The sequence below is a fragment of the Trichosurus vulpecula genome, chromosome 5 (assembly GCF_011100635.1).
Source record: "Trichosurus vulpecula isolate mTriVul1 chromosome 5, mTriVul1.pri, whole genome shotgun sequence".
NCBI classification, from domain to species: Eukaryota; Metazoa; Chordata; class Mammalia; order Diprotodontia; family Phalangeridae; genus Trichosurus; species Trichosurus vulpecula.
This window is the reverse complement of record NC_050577.1, coordinates 299933366-299955376: the sequence shown is the minus strand read 5'-3', so window position 1 is coordinate 299955376 and position 22011 is coordinate 299933366. Positions and strand designations below refer to the sequence as shown.

Sequence of the window (22011 nt, the reverse complement as noted above, 5' to 3'; positions counted from 1 at the left end):
GAACCCTGACACTGGTCCCAAAGAAAAGCAGTTCTCTTTATTGGTGAACAAGAGAGGCGGGGCAAGATCAAGGATCCAAGGGCCCATCAGGCCGCCTGGAAATGCTGCGTCAGCAGGTCCAGGAGCTCTTGCTTCTTGGTGCTGCTGGCCTTGAGCCGGTACGTGCGGCAAGCCTCTTTGAGGACGGACACTGTGAGCTTGCCCAGGGTGCCCTTCTGAACGTGGGCCTTGAGCTCCTCTTCGGACAGCTTCTCTCCAGGATCGCTGCTGTCTGTTGATGGAAAATGAAGAAGGAAAGGATGCTACCTCAGCCACGGCCCAGCTGGAAGCCTCTCCATTAAAGCCCCTACTATGTGCAATGCCAAGATGAAGAGCCAGCTGACCACCTTTACTTAAGGAGAGGTGATGGGGCAGGGGGGAAAGCAGGTGGGATGAGGAGGGAACACATGCCAGGTGGGAGTTGGCAGGGAATGTCACAGGGGTCAGCTGGGGGCCACAATGAACAGGGCCTGTTTGCCTTTTACTTGAGGAGCGGCTGGGAAGCCAGTCTTGGAACAGCCAGACCAGATGAAGGGAATGGAGAGGAGAATGGAAAAGGCTTTGAGGTGGGTGGGAATGAGGCAGGACTGAGCACAGGGAGAATCATAGACTGAGGTCAAGGAGGAGTTTTTGAACAAAGAAGAAAGTGGGGGAAAAATAAAAGGCCTTGAGGGAACATTCTATGAAACTTCTGATGTGGGAGTCTCCCACTTGGTTAGAATGTCACCTAGGCAGCTGAGGACGTGTAGGCTCATGGGGTTTAGAGCAGCAAGGAGCCAGCGAACAGCATTCATTAAGCACCTATTGTGTGCCAGGCACTAGAGCAGGAAGGATGAATACTGGCCCTGCTCTCAGTGAGTGACCCTCTCTCTATTCAAGAACCACCCGATCAGCCACCCTCATGAGAAAAATCATCCTCCAGAGGCAGAAAAAGCTCTAGGAAATGAGGGGGGAAGGGTAGAAAAGGAGACCCAGAAAAAAAAAATGACTTCAAGTTCAGAAAGGTGAGAACCATCTGGCATCCAGGAAGCTGGAACGAACAGAAATGAAAGCTCATAAACTTGGGGAGCAACCGCAAGAGACTCCTGGTGGACAAGGACCAGGCCCGGGCCTGGGAGCCCAGGTTCTCCCAAAGTCATCCAGGGCCACAGACCCAGGGAGCATCAGGCAGGAGCAGAACCCAAGTCTTCCTGGCTCAGAGGCCAGCATCTCCGGGCTGTGCTAATTAAATAGAAGGCTGAAGAGCTACATGGGAATTCAAAGCAAATCCTCTCAAGCTCAGACACAAACCTGAGAACTACTGGTCTCCCAGGAAAATCTGAATCCTATCATTTGATCATATTTCAAGAAATTTAATTCAAAAAGCTTTTAAAAGCACCTACTATGTGCCAGGCACCGTGCTAGGTTCTAGGGATACAGTACCCTTGAGGAGATTAGATTCTACAGGAAATCAGAATTCCACAAGGTGGTTCTGGACTATAAAGGAGAAATTTGGCCTCGAAGCTGCCTCTGCAGCCCGCCTCTTCAGACTGATCCCTGTGACCCTCAGAGCAGTTTTAGTGAAAGGTGGGAATGAGGGTCAGATTGCCAAAGATAAAGGAGCAGGTGGGTGGAAGGAGGCAGGGGCAGCAGCTGCACAAGTCTGCCTGAGAAGGGGAAAGGAGGGGCTGCCCAGCATGTGCACCAGGTGTTCCTGCAATCCAGGAGACCCGAGAATGCCGCAGAGGGTGGTGCCAGCCTGGGGTCCATCCCAGGAACCTCCATCTGGGCCAGACTCCCTGTGTGAGACCTCTGTGGCTTGAAAACCTCTGCGGAGCAGCTGTGATCTGTACAGGTAAGGGGCTTTCCTCACTAAGCTCTACCCCAATGAGAAATCAGAGGTCGGGATAAAGCAAAGTGCAAGGTGTGGGCCTCAAAAATAGTATGTCATGGGGCAGCTAGGTGGCGCGGTGAGTCAGGAGGACCTGAGTTCAAATCTGGCCTCAGACACTTGACACATGTACCAGCTGTGTGACCCTGGGCAAGTCACTTAACCCGAATTGCCCCAAATTCCCCCTCCAAAAACAAAGTACATCATGGGGGAAACCAGCCCAAGGAATTTTCTCCAGGGTGAGGGGGCACAACAGGCAAACAGCCGACCTCACACATAATCCGGCAGTGGGCCCTACGGGGGTGAGATGAGGGGCAAGGCCGATCCACAAGGACGCCGAGGGGAGGCTGAAGGCTCAGAATGGCAGCTGAAGAGCTTGTGTCTTAGGCTAAAGGCAAAGGGAGTCAATGACACTTTTTGAGCTGGGGAAGCAGAAGGTCAGACCGGTGCTTTCAAAGACGATTTTGGCAGCTCTGTGGGGGAAGGATTGCAGGGAGAAAGTCCAGTGGGGGGAAGCTATGTTGGAGGGGGATGCTTGACAAGACTGACCAAAAGACTGGATGGGGGGAGGGAGAGAAGGGCAAGCCAGGGGTGACCCATTTCAACAGAATAAGAAATTCTGTTCTGAACGTGGTGGGTGACATCCGAGGTGATTACAACCAAAGTCAAAGGGAGATGTCCCCCTCCCCCCAAGGCAGTCAGGGCCAGAGCAGCTGACCTCAGGAGAGATGGCAGGCGGACCAAGGGAGGAAGCGGGAGGCCACCCACAATACACCACCATCCCTGTTTCAAACTGCTGCCTGTCACTTCCTGCCCTCGGTCTCCTGGTCAGGAGCTTCCTCCTTCATTAGCCTCTGAGGGCGGATAAGGTGAGAGCAGGAGCAGCAGCTGGCCTCCACACCTCACCTCTTTTCCGCTTCTCGGCCTTCCTCTCAGGGTTGTAGTCAGGGGGGTAGACGAGCTCCTTGAACTCCTCCACCAGGCTGCCCAGCCTGAGGTCCATTGCTTCAACCTTGGGCACTGCAAGAGTGGAGGGAAGTGGTGGGAAGATGAGCCCAAAGGATCAGAGCTGGAGGGCACGGAGGCACCTCAGGAGCCTAGTAATCGATGCCCCCACAGAAGAGGGAACCTAGGGCCCAGGGAGAGGCTGCGCTTGCCCAGTGACAAGGATAGTGGTGGGGGCAGGATCTGAGTTCAAGTCCTGATTCCAGACCTAGTCCAAGCCATTTCATCTCGAAGACTAGGAAACTAAAGCCAGAAAAGGCACTGTGATTTAACCAAGGTAAGTGGTGGAGCCAAGATTAGAACCCAGGCCTTTGGACCCTGTTACAGTGAGGCACACCCTGTGAGAACAGGTGAAGCCCGTATAACTGGGATCAATGGGAGTCACTTCTGCAAAGAGAGGGAGGCTGGGCCACCCGCAAGCCCTGCTCAGCTTCCCCCTGCTGGCCAACGTGGCCCCACTGCCACATAAGGCTCTCAGATCTGGTGTGGACTGCCCTCTCCGCAGAGCAAAAGAACACTGAGGGTGGAGAGGGGCAGGAGCCTCACACATCAGGGCCTTCCCAGAGCTCTTCTAGTCTGTCCCAGGGGGGCACGGAGCTAAGACATCACCTAAGACATCACATGGGATCATCCAGAGAAGACATTTCTCCCATCAAGGGGCTTTACAAACTGGAGCCCCCAACAACAAATAAAAACATTAATGTTTTAAAGCAGCCCCCAAGTCTCCATGACTCAACTGTGAATCTGTGCCCAGGTAGTCAGCGCACAGGTAGCGTGCCGGCCGGCCCCACAGAAAGCGTTATAGCCATGACCACAGAGGGCTCCAGCTGCCACTCAGAGCCAGACCCGCAGGCCTGCTCTGCTGACTGACCCAGCCCCGGACGGCTGAGCACCAAGCACGGGACATCCGACCCTCACCACCACCACAGGTTAGGCACACACTGGCATCTCTCACAGGGAAGAGGAAGCCAAGGCCAGGGAGGGCAGGTCTGGGCCGCTCCCCTGAGGCGATGTGTTCTCCCTTCTGTCAAGGGCAGCCCGGACTTGGGCAAGGCTGAGGCTGCATCCCGGCAGCAGGCCCTGCTCTCTCATCTGTAAATGAAGGGGCCTGAACCAGAGGGTGGTAGAAGCCTCATCTAATTCCGAATCCTCTGGCTCCAAGGTGAACGGTCCTGTGTACCCTATGCTGCCACTTAGGCAGTCACTCAGCCAGCATTTATTGACTACTGCCTGCACTGTGCGCTACATGCCAAGGGGCCAGAAGAGCAGAACCAAGGTCCCTGGCCTCAAGCAGTTCATACTCTGAGGACAATACATTAATGTACAGGGTAGATGGAACCGTATCAGAACCCGAGGGGCAGAAGGCACACTACAGCAGAGGGCCCAAGCTGGGCAGGGCTTCAGACAGGACACAGAACGCTTCCCCCTCTGCTGCCTTGTGCTCCAGTCTCCCTCACCAGCCAAAGGCCCTATGTTTCCATGGCCACAGACCCTCTTTTACCAGAACAAGAATTCCACAGGGAGGCCTGGAGACAGGCCAAGGTCAAGGTCAGGGAATGAGGAACACCTTGGACCCCAGCCCCTCCCCTCAGTCCCCTGGGAGAGGCCACTCTGATCATGGAGGGATCCCAGATCAATCACCCGTAAAACCCCGCTCGGAGCCTCCCTGCATGGGAGAAGCACAGTGACCTTACATGTCAGGTCTGGGGCGTACTCAGGCTCCGTCAGGTCCAGTGCCAAGGCCTCCAGGTTTCTGAAATGCTGCTGCAGCACAGGGTTCTCAAAGCTGTCACTCCTGGAAACCAAAGCCCAGTAGGGCAGACGCCCAATGAGCAGAGACCAGCACCAACACACAAAGGCGCCCAGCTGTACCCAGCCCTAAGGTCTTGGGGGTGGGTAGCAGAGGCATCAGTGAGGGTAGGGGGGAGATGCCCCGAAGGGCATCCCTTTTATCCCCACCCATCCCCACCCCCATGCAGGCAGGCAGAAGTGCCACTTCTGTGTCTGCAGCTGCCACTCAATCACTGGGACCCCAAGCAAGCCATTCCCTCCTGCTGTGGGGACTGGAGTGAGAAGGCCTTGGGAGCCCAGCCAAGCCCACGCAGGCAGGACACTGGTCCCCACAGAAAGGGCAGAGGCATGGAGGCAGGCAGGTGGCCCGCAGGCCCTGACACCACATTAGTCTATGTGAGAAAGCTTTGCACCCTGCTCCCATCTGCCTCGACTGAAAAGTCAGCTCCTTGGCCCAAGGTGGCGCAAACTCTGCACTCTCATACTTGCCCCTGGCTCTGTTCGTCCATGTTACTTTCTAAAGGAAATCCAATCCCATTTAATAGCAGCAGCAGCAGCAGCTCCTTCTCAGAGGCCTGGACCGACAGTGAGGGCCTGTGGCACCATCGCTGCCCATCTCTGCCAGAACTCCAGAACTCATCACAAGGGGGTAGCAAGGGCTCCTAGGACAACCCCTGGCTTCAAGGTAAGAGAATCTGGACCTTTCTCTCATTTTGTTAGATGACTTTTCAAAGTGACAAGAAAACAGCCTGTATTAAATAAAGTGACCCCAGGGAAGATGTCCCCCAAATGGATCCCCAGGCTCCTGAGCTCTGCCGGGCAGCACCATGTTGTGGCGGGGCAGGTGGTCCATCCCTGCAGGGCTCAAATGAGGGCCCTCACTGGTCTTGGAGTGGGCCTCTGCTTCTGCCCGCTGCCCTGCTCCTCTCTCGGGGCAGCCACACTCACCGATACTTGAAACGCAGTTTCTGGACAATCGCCTTCATCTTGGCCACCTGCTCTGGGTTGGCGGTGACTTTCTCAGTAAAGGGCACCTTCCTTTTGTCATCAGCATAGGGCAGGAAGACGAGCTCAAAGCCTGCAGGTGTAAGAGACAAGGTCCAAATGCCATCTGCCCAGAACATCCCAGGCAGGGTCCAGAGCGACGTGCCAAGCATCTTGGTCAGACCAAACAGCCGATGACGCAGTGGCTCAGGCCAGACCAGCCGCAGCGAAGGCACAGCGAGGAAGGGTGGGAGGATTGCATCTGCTTACCTGGAGGAGTCACCTGAACTCTCTGGGCATCCAGCAATTCCTCCTGGGGCACCAGGGCCACAAAACATGGGGGGCTGTTCTGGCGGGGGGTGTATCTGCACAGTGCCAACACCTCCTTCTCCAGGCACTTGGTGAGTAAAGCACTGAACAGGGTTGTACTTCCTGGGGGGGGAAGCCCAAAAGGTCCAGATTTCAAATGACTTGCACAGCTGTGCTCCTAGGCATCTAAGCCAGGAGTCAGGAAGACCTGAGTTCAAATGTGACCTCAGGCACTTAATAGCTGAGTGAACCTGACCAAGCTGCTTCGCCGCTGTCTGCCTTGGTTTTCTCATCTGCAAAATGGGGTAACAACGGTCCTTACCTCCCAGGGTTATCCTGAGGATAAAATGGGCTATTTCTAACACACTCAGCACAGTGTCTGGCATGCAGTAGGTGCTCAATAAATGCATCTTCCACCTCCCTCCCCAGCCAACAGTAAGATATTTTTCGGGTAGAGGGCAAGGTCAGGAAACCCCCAAAATGACTTTATAAGAATAGTCTGGGAAGCCTTGTCTGAAATGCTGCAGAGCCAAGAAGGCTGAGAACAGCTCGCCCCGTCAACAACAGTGTGAAAGACAAATTTGGGAAGGCTCAAGAACCCCCCTCAGAGGCAGGACCAAGGAGAGGAAGCCGGCCTCCACCTCCCAGCCACCGAGGGCAGGCCCAATCAGCAGAGGCGGGCACGTATTTCCGGTCCATCAGGACACCGGTGTTTGGTGTCGCTTTACGTCATTGTGAGAAAGACTGGGGGTTTTCCCCCCAGGAGAAGCAGGAGGGAAAAAAAAATGAATGTCTGAAAAAAATTAATTAAGAAAAAAATGACTTCTAATTAACTTAGTTTCCCTTCCCAGGGTCCATGCCAGCATGAGCCTCCATTGCTAAGGAGACTCAACATTATCAGGCTTAATGGCTCATTCCCCTCATTAGAAAGGGGACCAGCTTGGTTCCTGAAAACAAAAGGGTCACACTCACACATTCTGAAGGACAAGAACTGCTGCTCACTCTGTAAACCAGGGGTTCTTTAAAAAAAACTAATTAAAATTCATTCTTTTCAAACAATTAAAATCTGTCTTCTCTCAATCCCATCTTACCCCATCTGAAGTGAGAAAAAAAGGAAAAGAAAACCCATTAACAAACACATGTAGTTAAATAAAATGAATTCCTGCACTGGTCACATCCACATAGAACCATTCCCCACCTGCCTGGACACATATTTCATCACAAGTCCTCTGGAATCGTGGCTGGGCACTGGTGAACCCTGGGTTCTTCCTGTTCAGTCCATGACCTTGCTTTTTTACTATTCTGATCACTGTATTTCAATAGAATTGGTTTCCTCTGTAAGCCCAGCTATTTAATTTTATTCATTTAAAAATGGAATCCCATGAGCCCAAAATGGCAAGAGCCCCAGGGCTGACTTTGCAGGCAGTACAACCCCTCACTCACCATTAACCAGGGATTCCTCTGGGTACACAAACAGAGAAGGCCTCAGGAAATGATGCTGCTTCAGCATAAACAGAGGCTTGAAGCCAATGAGAACCAAGCCGGGCTCATCAAATTTCTTCAGCTCTTCCGTCTCCTCCTTCTCCATCACAATCTGACGGCCTCCATAGACCTGAAAGAAGAGAGACCTCAGGAGGGAAGGCCAAGGAGCAGGCTGAGGCTCAGTGGGCCACTTCCTCCATCTTTAAACCCCAAACCACACTCATTTAACCTGGCTCCAGCTTTGGGTGACTGAGAGCCAGAATTCGAATGACTGAAGGAAATCCTGCATTAGCTTCATGGGCACAGGGGATACAAAACCATCCAGGCTTTCGCAGGTGCTTGAGATAAAAGGAAATAACCCAGGATCAGATAATGTCATGAACTCTGCCGAAATGGCTATAGAACTGTGCATACCCTTTGACCCAGCAATACTGTTTCCCAAAAACATCGTAAAAAAGGGAAAAGTACCAAGATATTTATAGCAGCTCTTTTTGTGGTGGCCAAGAACTGAAAATTGAGGGGATGCCCACCACTGGGGAACGGCTGACCAGACTGTGGTATATGAATATAATGGAATACTACTGTTCCGTAAGTAATGATGAGCAGGCAGATTTCAGAAAACCCGGACTTAAGTGAACTGAGCAGACCCAGGAGAGCACTGTACACAGTGACAGCCTCCGGGCATCCAGCAATTCCTCCTGGGGCACCAGGGCCACAAAACATGGGGCGCGTATCTTCACAGTGCCAACACCTCCTTCTCCAGGCACTTGGTGAGTGAACAGGGCTGTACTTCCGGTGGGGGGAGGCCCAAAAGGTCCAGATTTCAAACAATTTGCACAGCTGTGCTCCTAGGCATCTGAGCCAGGAGTCAGGAAGACCTGAGTTCAAATCTGAGGGATGGGGCACTGCACCTGTGCAATCATCAACTCTCACTGGCTTAGCTCTTCCTTTAAGACAATCCCAAAAGATCCACGATGGAGAGTGCTACCACATCCAGAGAAAAAGTCATGGCAGTTTGAATGCTTTCTTTTCCTGGCTTTCCCCTTTTCTTCTGATTCTTCTTTCATGACGTGACTAATGTGGACATGTATTTAACATGATTGTACATGTATAACCTGTATTAGATTGCGTGACATCTTGGGGAGGGAGAAAAAACTCTGAAACTCCAAATCTGAGAAAAGAGAACGCTGAAAACTATCTTTACATATAACTGGAAAAAGTAAAATACTGTCAAGCAGAAAAAAAAATCACATCATTTGAGCGAGCTGGCTCCCTGCCGCCTCTGGCTCTGAATGACAAATGGCTGGGAAGTGGCCGCTGGGAAGCCTGTCTCCTCCAAGACTGAAGTCACGCCTCCTCTGCTGATGCTGACCACCCCAACACCAATCCAAACAACGCTTGATTTCTGGTCCTCCCAGATTCATTCCGGTTTCAGCCTGTATTTATCTAAATCCCAGACACTCTCCCGCATTCTTCTCATGGAGGAAGACCACATTCCATTGAACATTTTTCATCTTGGTACTGCAAGGTCCCCAAACCCATTTCACAGATCGGAGAGATGAAAAGATGGGAAGGGACACGGCCCCAGGACTAGAAGCAACTGTCTGTCCCACACTCAGCCCGTGCCATCAATCTTTACTTCAGGCCACGTTAAGCCACAAGAGAAACAGAGGCGGGTCGGCAGATGGGATTTCCCGACAGGCCAAACATTCTCACTAGGGCCTGGTCCTTTAAGTGAGCCCTGTAAGGGCTTCAGTCATCGTGGACCGATCGAGGACTTGGACTCGAGAGAGCCACATCCCATCAGTGGTCAGGGAGGTGATCTCCACTGGAGATTCCTGAAAAGTCAGTTATTTGACAAACACGTATTAAGTGCTGTTGCCAGGCAGTGGGGTTGCAAAGACAAAAAAACACCCCTGTTCAACACCTTGGTGAGATCGAGGTGGTTGGACCAGAGGATGCTGAAGATCTTTGTCTTCAAACTAGAAAGCTCCAACACACCTGGCCCTGCTGAGAGATGCTGGCTCTCTTTGATTATTAGCATACCCACACCCTTACATCACTCCAGGGACTAGATCTCCTTTTCACAGCTCAGCTGGGATAAGCCAGATACGAGGTGGAGGAGGAGACACACATTTTGGGGCATAATAATATGGGGATTTGTTTTCCCTGACTGTGCATGTTTGTTTCAAGGATTTTGTTTTTTTTCTTTTAAATTGGAGGGTAGGGGGAGAAGAGAAAATAAGTGTCTGTAAATTTAAAAGTCAATTCATCCAGTCTGGCCCATCCTTCACACTCCCCCTCCCCTGCCCACCGTGACAAACACCCTTGTAGTAGCTTCCTGACAGGAGAAAGAAGTTATGGGGGAGGGGGGGAGTTATGGCTGCTAATGGCCACCCTCGTGACTGTTAGAACTGAACAGGCTGACTTAGCTGTGCTGTGGGGTTGTTTTGGGGAAGATCCCAGCAGGGGTCCAAGAGGGTTTGGGATGGCGAGTTTCCAGGCTGTGATACTGTGTGTGGAATGTTTTACTGCCGTGATAGACTGGATAAATGGCTTGTGGGATCTGGTTCTCTGGTGTCTGAATAAATGGTTTACTTCTTCTGCCTTCTACATGGAGAGTCTCTCATACCTTGCGATACAGAACCACACAGGCACTTTGACAATTCCCATCTACGTTGTTATTCCTGCCTTACTGTTACAGCCCCAGGAGCATGGGGGAGTTACCTGAGCCCTCTTGGTGTCGCTGGGCAGGAGCAGGCCACCCGTTTCCACGTTAAATGTTCGGGTCTTGGTTTTCACCTGTTCGTTTGTTTCCCGATACAGCCTGACAGGAGGAGGCTTGAAAGCCTTCTGGACCATATTAAAAATGCCAACGGTCAGGGCCACATCCTTGCCCAGTTTTAGCTTCAGTCTGAGGAGAAAGAGCAGAGCCAGAAGGACTTAAAATAGTAACAGCAAGCTTTACGTATCATTTTGAGATTTACAAACTGATTTACAAATATGGTCTCATCTGATCTTCACAACAACCCTGGGAGATAAGTGCCATTATGATCCATTCTACAGATGAGGAAACTGAGGCAGAGGTTAAGTAACTTGCCTGGGGCCAACCAGTTAGCAAGTGTATTGAGGCAGGATTTGAATTCAGACCTTCGGGCTCCAGGCCCAGGGTTCTGTGCACTGCAGCACCCCCTCCCTCTCTGGTTAAGTGCTGTGGGCTCTCCTTGGTAACCCTCCCTGGGTTCCATCCCACTCATCAGTTCTGCATTAGGTTTGGAGAGTGCCCTGCTGAGGGCATTTTGGGGAGCCCACTTTAAACATGGGAGGTTCTTGTAGGCTTGTTCCCGCATCAAGGACCAAGTTCCAGGAGAAAATGCTCCAAGGCAACATGATGCAGTACAGAGAGGATAAAACTATGAGGCCCAGGACCTGAGTTCAAATCCTGAGACTTTGGGCAGTTCACATAACCTCAGTCTTCTCATCTCTATAATAAGTTGGACACCAATGTGCCCCCCTCACTGGGCTGTGAAGAAACAGCCTAGTGCTACAGTGCTGGAGGGAGGATATCTGGATTCCAGCCTTCCCTGGATGCCCGGTGAACTGCGTGTCCTCAGGACAGAGGATGTCACACCTGGAGGGGGAGGGTGCCGGGCAACTTCTGACTCAAAGTTCTAGGTTACCAGGCATGGACTCTCCAGTGAAAAGATCACAGAGCAGAGTCAGGGGAGAGAGTGCCCCAAGCCCCTGCACCCACATGAGAGGGGCAGCATTGGAAGGTTTAAGGCTGAGTCTTTTCTACCTTTTTCATTCTGTGGTCCTTCAAACCTCACCTCTACCTTTTATGAAATAAAGAGAGACAGACCACCACTGTCTTTTTGCTTCAAGGCCAGAGTCTAGAGAGGGAGGAAGGCCCAGAAGAAACAAACTCAGCCATGAAGAAGCTCAGAATCACCCCCAAACTCACGGAATTGCCAGGAAGCCCCTTCACGCTTTCCCAATAACCTTCCAAAGATGATGCCCAGAAGCCCTGGCCCAGAGCTAAGGGCACATGCTAGCAGGAATGGGGGGAGGAGAGGACTCTAATGGCAGCAAAGATCTCTGGGAAACTTGGTCAATCAAATGACCACTTCAGGGTCCATGTTGGGCCTAACACAATAGGAGACTGGTTTCTTTTACACAGAAAGGAGAAATGCCTCCTCGGCCCATCCAACAACAGCAAACCGTGAGGATCAAAGAGAATGTCTTTGTCAGAGATGACTATGGTCTGCCCACACGACAGCCCTGCATAAATGGCCAACAAAAACCTTTGGGGCCATTCCTGGGCTTACCTGGCCAAAGGGCGTTTCCGGGTCTCCTTGATCCGAACCTTCCTCAGGAGGTCTTCTAGCCTGCCTGACTCCTCAAAGTGAACCCCAAGGTCCTCATCCTCGGCTGGGGTGATGATGTCCCTGTAGAATAAGGAAATATCAAACCCCCCAGGCTTCTTCAGGTTCATAAGGTCGAGGATGATACCTGTTGCCAGAGCAGAAGAAAGTGGTGAGGGCAAATTAGTACCAGCCACCCAAAACCCCACTTTCCTGCCACTAATCTCAACTCTGTCTCTTAAAGGGCTCCAATAAGCAGTGAGGTGGGAGAGCCCTGGAGGGAACAAACTGAACATAAGCTCCTGGAAGGCAAGGAGATTTTCATTTTTTTGTGTCAGTATCTCCAGAACCAAGCTCAATGTCTGGCATACAGTTGGTGCTTAATAACTGGTGCGGAGAAATTCTTCCTACGGCAGTATCTCAACCCTAAGAGGCAGGATTTTTACCTGCCATCTCTCTAAAGCATGGAAGTAAATGCTCTCATTGAGCCCGATGCTCTGTGTGCCAGGTCCTGCCCAACATTAGCCACTTCTATCGATCCCTTAGCTCCCGTGCCCTGGTCAGTGCCTCTCTCTAGAGGGCTGCGTCTCAGTTGCCTCACCCACCTGTGTCACGGAGGTCGCTGGCTTTGGTCTTGGCCTGATTGGCCTTGGCGCTATCCTTGCCATGAGGATTGTCATCATTGGTGAATAGCATGATCCGCTTGTGACTCATCTTGAGCCGGACCCCACTGAAGAGGTTGGCGCAGACCCAGAGGGCCTCACTCAGGGAATAGTCTGAGCCATGGCCAATCAGTTCCTGGAAATGTTTCTCTCCTTTTTCTCCCTTAAACTGGTCAAGCTCAAGTATTCGTTTTGCACCTAGGTGTGGGGGCCAAAAGGAAAAGATCAACAGAAGAATAATGGGCATGCACGCTATTCATGAGTATTTATTAGCACCAACCACGTGCTGGGCATTTTGCTAGGCAGAAACAAACATGGCCTCTGGCACAGCCAATCCCCACCCGAGGAGCAGGCTGCTTTTTCCAAGCCCAGGCCCTCTTAAATCCTACGCCAAGCATCCAAGGATCCACCTTGAAAAAGGGAGATTGAATCCTATCAAAGGCAGGACACCAACTTGCTCATATTCTTAACCCCTCTTGGTTCAGAGACGGATGACTTGGAGTCGGATTTACAGCTAGAAGGGACCTCAACTCATCTAATTATGCAGTACAGAGTAGGAAGCCCAGGCCCAGGGAGCACCAATACAGCCAAGGTCAAACAGAGTCAAGTAGCAGTTGGCCCTCAGAGCCCGTGCCCCACATTCTTCCACAGAGCAGAAACAGCCTCGAGTGTCTCAACGTGTCATACCTGGGGTATCCAACTCGTGAAGGACATAAACACTTTTGAAATTCACCGAGTTCTTGTCTTTGTCAGTGCCATAGAAGACCACGGCCAAGAGGTCTCGGTCACTGCCAATGATCTTGCTGGTATACACACTCTGGATGCACTGGGGGAAAGCACAGGGAAGGGACACCAAGGGAGAGTCAAGGCCAATCCTCATTAGGCAAAACCTGGGGCTGAGCCCTGGAGACACCAAGAGAAAAGTAGGAGCTTGCAGGACAGCAACAAAACTGAGAGACACCAATTCACAGAAGAAACCTCCGAGCAGAATCCCCCTTGCTGGGTGTCACTGGGGGCACCGCAGGGTCCATATTTCAGACTTCCATAGGGAGCCTGGTCTAGCCCATCCCTGACCAGGCATGCTCCTACAGCAGCCTGAGATGTGGTCACTCAGCCTTTGCTCGATGCCCTCCGGGGAAAGGGGAGACCACCACTTCCTGAGAAGCTCATTCCACTCAGGGCAACTCCGATAACGCAGCTCAGACCAGAGTGAATCAGGCACCTTCTTCACCCTGAGTAGCTCTTTATAAGATGGAAGGTCGAGAAAGGGGGGTGACAACCCAGGACTGAATATCCATGTGGCACGAGCCAAAAAACCCAGGCTAACCCCAAGTCTCTTCCTGGGAGGGCAGAGTCTACTATAATTAAAAAGTAAAGGCAACAGCCTGGTTCCCAGGAGATTCTAATTCAAACGGTCATTACAAAGCCATCAATCTGCTGGCTTTCTAGCCATGGCCCTAGGCCCAGATTCCCATCAGATTTTATGAGCTCTAGGAGCCTTCATTCTCCCTGCCGTTTGAACCTGAAGTTCACTTCACTGATGTAATAAGATGATGGATGGATGGGGCGGGGGGGGGGGGGGGGGGACAGGACAGGGGATGGGCCCTAGATTTCACTTTGAGAATTCTAAAATGCAATGCAAATGTAGGTTCCTTCAATTGTCATTTGCTAAACTGGGCCTGGGCTGGCTGTGGTTTGTCTGCTCCTCTCTCCTTTGCACCCAAGCTATTATTACTATAAGAATGGTCATTTGTCTTTTTTTCTTTAACCATTTTCTCATGGTTACCAGAAAGAAGCAGTAGAAAGGGGATGACCAAATGGCTAGCCACCCATATCCCCTAAGAGAACGAACACGAACACACACACACACACACACATAGCTTCCTCCCCCAAGAGTTTTCCTTAGAGCACCATACTACATCCCCCAAATTCACCTTCTCTTCTAGAATAAACTGACCCCTGTCCATCCGCTCTCAGTGGGAGTAACCCTACACAAAAGTCAAACTTCTGGGAACAGAGAAAATAGGGCCCTTTCAGGTTGAAGGTGCCACTCCCAATGACGGCCTACAGGGGTTACAAGAAAAACACAACTTCCTCAAATCTGTGATTCTCAGTCTCTATTCGAAGATATCCTAAGGGGGAAATGAGGAGTATTGGTCCATAGAGCCTCCGGTCACTCACTATCCCAGGCTTACAGGCAATCAAGGGTCAAGAAAGACACTGGGCTTTCATGAAGTCAGCATCGAGAAGAGCAGCCCCCAAATGTAACCTCTTCTCAAGTCTAGTCTTAATGACCAACCAGGTGGGTGGAATACCAAGGATCACATTTACTAAGTCCTGTTTTTCACCATGCTAACAAATTTTCACCTAAATATCTGAAACTACTTAATAAATGCTATCATGCACATGGCAGGTCCAGGTAAGCACCGGGCTATGTAAGCTGTGGAAAACTCAGTGAGATCTGGGACAGACTGAGTACAGACTAACAGGCTACACTAGGCACCCAACATTCAGGCCAGATAACTACTGGATGAAAAGGCAAGGAAGAACCAGGAAGGGCACACACTAACAAGCAGCCTAAGTCAGCTTTCAAATAGTCAACAGCAAAGTTTGAGCTTGGTGCTGGGGGAAGGACACCCTGTCTGACAGGAAGGTGACGGGCAGAAATCAGGTTTAGACAAACTTCTTATACCACACACTTCCATAAACTCAAAACAGATCCACAACCTAAGTATAAAAGGTCACACACCAGGGCAAAAAAAAAAAAAAAAAAGAAAATCCAGAGCCTTTAACAACTGCAGCCAGGTGGAGAATTCCTAACCAAGTAAGGTAGAGAAAAGATCATAAAAAGCTTTAAAAAAATCGACTGAAAAATTTAAAAAGCTGTTGCATGAATAAAATCAAGGAAGAGAGAATTAGAAGAGAAACAGTAGAGCAAAGAAAATCTTTTCCTCAAATGTCAGTGATAATGGTCTGCTATCCACAACACAAACACATTCAAGGCATCAAGAGCCACTGCCAAGTAAGACGAATGTTCAAAGGATGTGGAGCTTCCAAAAGAAGACCTGTGAATTATAAATGAGCATATGAAAAATACTCCAAATAGTCAACAGTAAAAGAAATGCAAATTACGGAATTCCAAGGCTTCACCCTGCACCCAGTAAATAGCAAAGATGACCACAGAAGGGAACGGAGGATGGTGAAACAGCTGCGGCCAGATTGGCAGGATCCCGACGTGCTGACCGGAGCTGGGAAGCAGCCTAAACCGTGCTGCGTCAGAGTCTGAATTACACAAATATGCCCACTGACCCACCACATGTCCCAAGGAAGTCAAAGATGGGGGGAGAGAGGTCCACTGTGTACCAAGGCATTCACGTCACTCTGTGGTAGCAAAGCACTGGAAACAGGGTAGTTGTCCATGACTGGAGAAAGGCAGAAAAAACTCAGCACCACAAAGCAAATGCGACATTACTGCGCAGTAAGACGCGACAAATATTTCAGGGAATCGAGAGAGCCGGGGGAAGATCTGTGAGGACGGAGGCAATCATCAGTACCACGAGAAATTACATATGATGACTTTAACGATGGAAGTGACAGGTCCCAGAAAGGAAGGTGACCTCTGAGTAGTGGAGAAAACCAACGACTCCCCAGAGAACAAGCAATGAAACACACCCACTCCTTCACAGCAGAGCTGGGGGGCTACCAGGGCAAAATACAGTAACAGGAACTGCACTGGCTTTTCTGCTGACCTGATTTTGTGTCATAAGGGAGGTTCAGTGGGGAGGGGAAGACAACTGAATAAAAAAAAAAGACATCAATAAAACATACGGGCAGCACCAGAATTAAGCCTTGGAGGAAGACCAAGAATATGGGGGGGGGGGAGAATAATGAGGGCACATTGCAAGGGTTGGGGGGGGGGGCCTTCTTTTTTTTTTTTTTTTTGCAAATGCACAGATGACAAGTTTGGTAACAGCTGGTAGTTGAGTTTGGCCAGAATGAAAGGTACATGAAGGGAAGTGGTATAAAGTAAGTATGAGCCAGTCCATGAAGGACCTTGAAGGCCAGTTTTATGTTACTTTAGAAGCCGATGGGAGCTCCAGGGGGGTTTCTGATCAGGAAAAAGACTTCTCAAGGCTGTGCCTGACAATTATTTTGGCTTCAACATGGAGGATGCACTGAGAAAAGAGACAGGCTAGAAGCTGGGAAGGGCAGCTAAGAGGTGACGATGGCCAGAATGAGGATGTGGGAAGCCACGTGAGAGAGAACAGAGAATGGGATGGGCCTGGTAACTGAGAGAACACAGGGAGTGGACTCTGAGGTCACCAATGTGAACGCCTTGAGATGACGGCAGGCAAACAGGGAAACATGGAAAGGGAACAGGCGGGGTGGGGAAAGGGTGCTGGAGGGCCTCCTGCTCTAGCTGATCCATTCCCTCCGCCACAGAGGAAGTCCTGGACAAGAAACCCAGAGCGACTCTTGTCAGCCTGCTTACCACATCTGTACGGCAGAGAGCTAGATGTCCCCCCGGCCCCAGCACATGCAGACTGGCTCAGCACCCAGACCAAGCTGCCCACATTGTACTTCCTGGGCCTTGAAGCCTTCCACCCGATCTAGAGCAACCTTCTTGTAAGTGTGTGATGAGCCCATGGACACTGGGAAATTTACAAATTAATTTTTAACCGGGAATTCAGGCACCATGGGCAGCCAGTCCTGAGGAGTCAGTTTTGCCGCCCCCTTCCTTTATTCTCTTTCCTCCCTTCATCCAGTTGTAATCCTCAAGGATTCCAAAGCTTCTTCTGAGGTGAGCTACCAGGTCATAATGCCTTACTTCTCTACCACTGCCTGAGAATACCTGGGGAATACCCCCCATACACATTGAAGATGAGAACTTGCCCTGGGCTGTAATCTCCATAAGCTGATCTGATGGAAAAAAAATTCAAAAATAAAGTCTGTATTCCCTTCTGACAAAAACAGCAAACTAAAAATGGCAGACTGGTCAAATCTAGCATTTCCTAAATGTAGTAAGACTGAACGCCCTAATAAAAAGGCTTACCAGAACCCTTTCTTACCAGAATCAAAAGGAGATTTGAACAGTTGAACAGTATCTACCATATGTGCAGAGATTTTATCATACATAAATGACAGAAAAAGATAGCCTATGCACCAAATCGTAAAACAATGTTTTAAAACATATGACCAACAGCAACTCCACAGGGCTCCTGATCTGGGGGGGAGGGGGATGATGCCAAGGTGCGGAATTCTGGGGACCTGGCAAACGGGCGGACATGTTTGGTTTGACGATGCTTATTTGTTACAGAGACTGTTTGATTTTTTTCTTGGGGAAGACGGGAAGGAAGAAGAAATCAAGTAATAAGGGCACTCATGAAAAGAAGGTTATTGAAGCTTTTTAAAAAAAACAGAACCAAAGTTCGGAAGGAAACAAGTGAGGAGGACAGCTCCGGAAGCCACAGATGTTAATGCTCCTTTCCCGTGCCACTTTATATATGGAATTTTTTTGGTGTTCATTAAATTCAGAATTCTAAAAACTTTAAAAAAAAGACATCTTGTGCTCCAGATGACTAATGTAGCCAACTCAATCAAGCCAACTTTTCAAGCACAACCGTTCAGAAGTTGGAGCTTCGTCTGGAGGTAAAAGACAACCTTACCTGGATGGTTAGGTCAAAAGAAGTTCCTCGATCTTCATCCTGGGCCTCAAACATAGCCTTGGAGGCATCAACCAAGAAAATCAAACTGTCCCGTCCAGAATACTTATAGCTTCCTAAAAGGGAAAATATTTAAAAACAATTTGAATTTATGTTGCAACTGCCAAGGACTGAGATGGTTTCTTTTTCATTAAAAAAGACGTTACGGACTCAAGTATCAGTAATAACATGCCTTCTGGGGTCACAGCTGATCTCTAGTAGAAGACTTTGGGAATAACTTTCAATATCACTGTAGTCTCACCTCCCTTCCAAGTCTATTCATTCTATGCGTGCAGGGGTTAAGTGCTCCTGAGGTGGCTGAGCTGAGCCCCCCTGGAGCCGTGGCTCCAGCGTGTCACCTGGGCAAACAGCAGGTATCGGATAAATGCTTGCTGATTGATTCTAATGCTTCTAAGTTCTTCCTTCTTGAACAAAATGAAATATGCCTCCCTGTACATCCCTTGACCCAGTCTTTCTGTTCATAAGATTTTTTAAAAAGATCACACAATTCTGGGACTAGAAAGGACCTGAGAAATCATTTAAGCTAAGCTCTTTTTTTGGGCTCAGGAAGTAAAGTTACACCTGGGATGGGGTTAGGGGATCCACCCTTGACACCCCAGAGGGGGCTTTTCCACTTTGTCACTCATTTAGGTCTCCCTCCGTGAAGTACTTAGCACAAACGGAGCACCCAGTGTCTACACTGTACTAAGGGTATAACTGCTCTACAGAACGTTTCCTCTACGGAAGTGCTAGTGTGGCAGCCAGACAGAAAAACTGAATTACAACAAATCTGACAGTAACAGCAACCACACTGGCACACTTAGGATGGCTGCTGGTGCAGGTTCTTTTATCTGCTTTACTAAGGAAAGCAACTTTAAAGGGGTCAAGGATCTTCTTTAATTATGTAAAATACAAACAGATGAAATACAGAGAAGAGAAATACAGACCAACACACAGGGCTCTACTGCCTGAATCAAAAGGATATTGCAATATATACTTTACATTCATCACTGAATCAGGAGCCTTTACCCCTGAGCAGTGGGGGTGGAGGTCCAGGGGCTACTCGGAGTCGCCACTGGGGAATCACCAGATCCTCCTCATAAGCGAGACCCCAAAGCGAAAAGCTCACCTCTCAGAATATATAGCTCAGAGCCAGAAGGCATCAGGACTCTCCTGACTCAGTGCCTAATTAGAAATTAACAAGTGTGTAAACCTTCCCACAAGTAAGATTCCCTTAATGGGCGGGGAAAGATCTTATTCCCCATTAACCTTACAGTAAACAAGGGACGACAATCATAAAAAACATGTTCAGGCCACTTGGCGGAGTTAAAAGGAACCTTACGTAAAGGTGGAATCCAAGTCCAGCCTGAAGCTTTTCTTTTTTTTAAAGGATGTACCTGACCCCAGCTGGCTGGTCAACAGAATCAGTGGACAAAGATGCGAAGGTCCAGCCTGAGCCCAAGGCAGAGATACAAAGAGCAAAACTGTCTTATACTTGTCACTGCACGCCTGGGGGAGGGGGAGGGCTTTTCTGATTATCCCAATTCAAATCACCATTTATCATAACCCTTCTCATGGGAAAGGCACTGTGCAAATATGAAAAAAAGCTGCACAGATAAATGTGATACAAAGTAAAATGTTAATACCAAAAAAGCAGCCGGCAAGGTACAGGGTGACTTTCCCTTCTGGGCGGCCCCTTGTTATACCTTTGAATTTTCACGATGCTTTCCCAGGCCTGGGACTATGAGGCAGAGGGTTGCGACCCGGCAGAGGAAGCGGGATGGTAAGAATGGGACATCCCAGGAGGGAGAGTACGAATGGCTGCCCCAGAGCTGGGAGGTCAAAGCTTTCAGCATAGAAGTGGAAAGAGGACCGCAGACAAACAGACGCGAAGTGACGTCGAACCACATAAAGAGGGAACCGGACGAGACAATCAAAGGCGAATAATGCCCACTTATAAAAAGCCAGCTTAGCCCCCACGAGGAGCTGCGAGAAGGTAGCTCCCCTTTGCCAGGCGGGGGTCCAGGGGTGCGGAACGCGCGTACCGCGTCAGGGGTGTCTGATGGGGTTTCTCTTCCTCTTTTAACAAACGATGCACTTGTTACGAGGGACGGCTCTCGGGGAGGGGGAAGCACTGGGGAGACAATCTAGGCAACGTACAAACCAGAGACGTCACTAAGCCTCTCTTTCCTGAAATGCCGCCCGGACGGACCGCTGCCCTTCCACTTACCTTCCGCCTCGGCCCCCTCCTCCGGCTCCGGCTCCTCCTCCTCGCCCTCGTTTCTGTAGTACGACTCCCACCCGGACATGATCCTCGGGGGCCTTTAAACCAGAACAGGGAGCTCACAGAAGGACAGGCTTCCCACGCCGGGACCCCCGCCCCCCCATACACAGCGGGGCCTTTCTGGGGTAACGCATGGTAGCTGCGGGGGCGGGCAACCCCAGCCCTTCGTGAGCGGGTGCCCGACCCCCGGCTCGGCGATGAAGGGGGTGGCCCTCCCAGACCCCAGCCCCGTGAACCGGATGGCCCCCGCCCCCAGCCTCCCTCCCGGGGGCAGCCAGCTCGCGGACGCTCGGAAACGAGGCTGGGGCGCATGGCCGGTGAGGGGGCCCAGCGCGCGCCCATGCCTACCCGGAGCCCAGAGAATGAGGGTGCAGCGCGAAAACCGACGAGGAGACAACTCCAGCGGAGACTTTCCCTCCAGTGCGCACGCGCGAGATGCCGCTGTCCACCAATCTGCTCGCTCCGCGGCGCAGGGACCGCGGCCCCGCACGTGCAGCCCTCCTCCCCCGCCTCCTTAGTCTCTAATCCAAACAATCAAAGCCCCGCCCCTTCGCCGGCGTCCGTGGGAGGAAGTCTGGGGAAACGGTAGCGTAGCGCACATGCGCAGACGGTAAGGCCCGGTCCTGCTCCCTGTGCAGCCCCAAGTCGGAGCACTCTTCCGGGAATACCTCCTCTGTTCCTTCGCACCGGCTGTACGCGAGGCCTGGAGCGTGCTCCCTCTTCTCCTCTCCTGAAATCTCTACGTTTCTTCTAGAACAGCCAAGTGCCCACTCCTACAGGAAACCCGTCGCGATCGACGCAGCTTAGTCCTCTCCTACACAATCACTTTGTATCTATTTCTTTTTCTGTGTACGTATAATAAAATCCAAGCGCTCCTCGAGGACAGAATCACCCCCATATTTGAAACCAGAGCCTAGGACCGCACCTTAAGTGCCTACGATGTACTTGGTAAAGCAGCTAGGGGGCCCAATGGACAGAGCACCGGACCCGGACCCTCATGAGCACAGAGGATACAAACATTTCTATTGAGGGAGGAATGGATATGGACTACAAGCCAGGTAGATGCAAAATAAATACGAAGTAATGGGGGTGGTGAGAAACTCCACAGGCTGGGTGAAATGCCAAAGGAGCTTACAGCACATGCGTAGAAACTACCTTCCCCCCCAGCTCACCCACTACTTGGGCGACTTTCTTCCAGGGGAGCCTCACTCTTCCGCAGGCGTGGGGAAAAGTTTCATCTTGCACATGCGCAAGAAATCCTACACACTTGCCACGCGGGCTGGGAAATCAACAAGGCCCCGCCCCCGCTGTTTTCTAGTTGGGCTGGGGCAGCACCGCACTTGCGCAGTCCGGTCCTCGCGCCCTCATTCTCCTCCCCTCGGCTTTCCGGCGCCGCCTCCTCGTTGTAACACCCTGTTGGTATTCAGAAGTTTTTCAGTTGTGTCTGACTCGCGTTTGGGGCCTTCTTGAAGTTGCTGTTTGTACCTTCTCCGGCTCAGTGTACAGATGAGGAGACCAA

General features: G+C 50.8%; 1 protein-coding gene across 1 annotated transcript; it reads right to left on the bottom strand.

Annotated features, from left to right (window-relative positions):
• Positions 1-15: 15 nt before the first annotated feature.
• On the bottom strand, positions 16-21752 carry XRCC6 (X-ray repair cross complementing 6). The gene is made up of 13 exons (XM_036761647.1): positions 20841-21752; positions 20439-20530; positions 18173-18285; positions 13194-13332; positions 12450-12704; positions 11809-11992; positions 10208-10394; positions 7442-7610; positions 5960-6121; positions 5654-5783; positions 4609-4709; positions 2816-2929; positions 16-271 (listed from the first exon to the last, which is right to left on the bottom strand). Exons 2-13 carry the CDS (start codon positions 20515-20517, stop codon positions 87-89), a joined length of 1818 nt encoding a protein of 605 aa, XP_036617542.1. The 5' UTR covers positions 20518-20530; positions 20841-21752; the 3' UTR covers positions 16-86.
• Between the last annotated feature and the right edge of the window lie 259 nt (positions 21753-22011).

Coding starts and splice junctions, on each gene's coding strand:
- XRCC6 (XM_036761647.1), bottom strand. CDS start 20,517: ATGTCCGGGTGGGAGTCGTACTACAGAAACGAGGGCGAGGAGGAGGAG. Junction 18,286..20,438: donor GGAGGGGGCCGAGGCGGAAG/GTAAGTGGAAGG, acceptor TTTCCCTTTTAG/GAAGCTATAAGTATTCTGGA. Junction 5,784..5,959: donor AGTTCAGGTGACTCCTCCAG/GTAAGCAGATGC, acceptor TTACACCTGCAG/GCTTTGAGCTCGTCTTCCTG.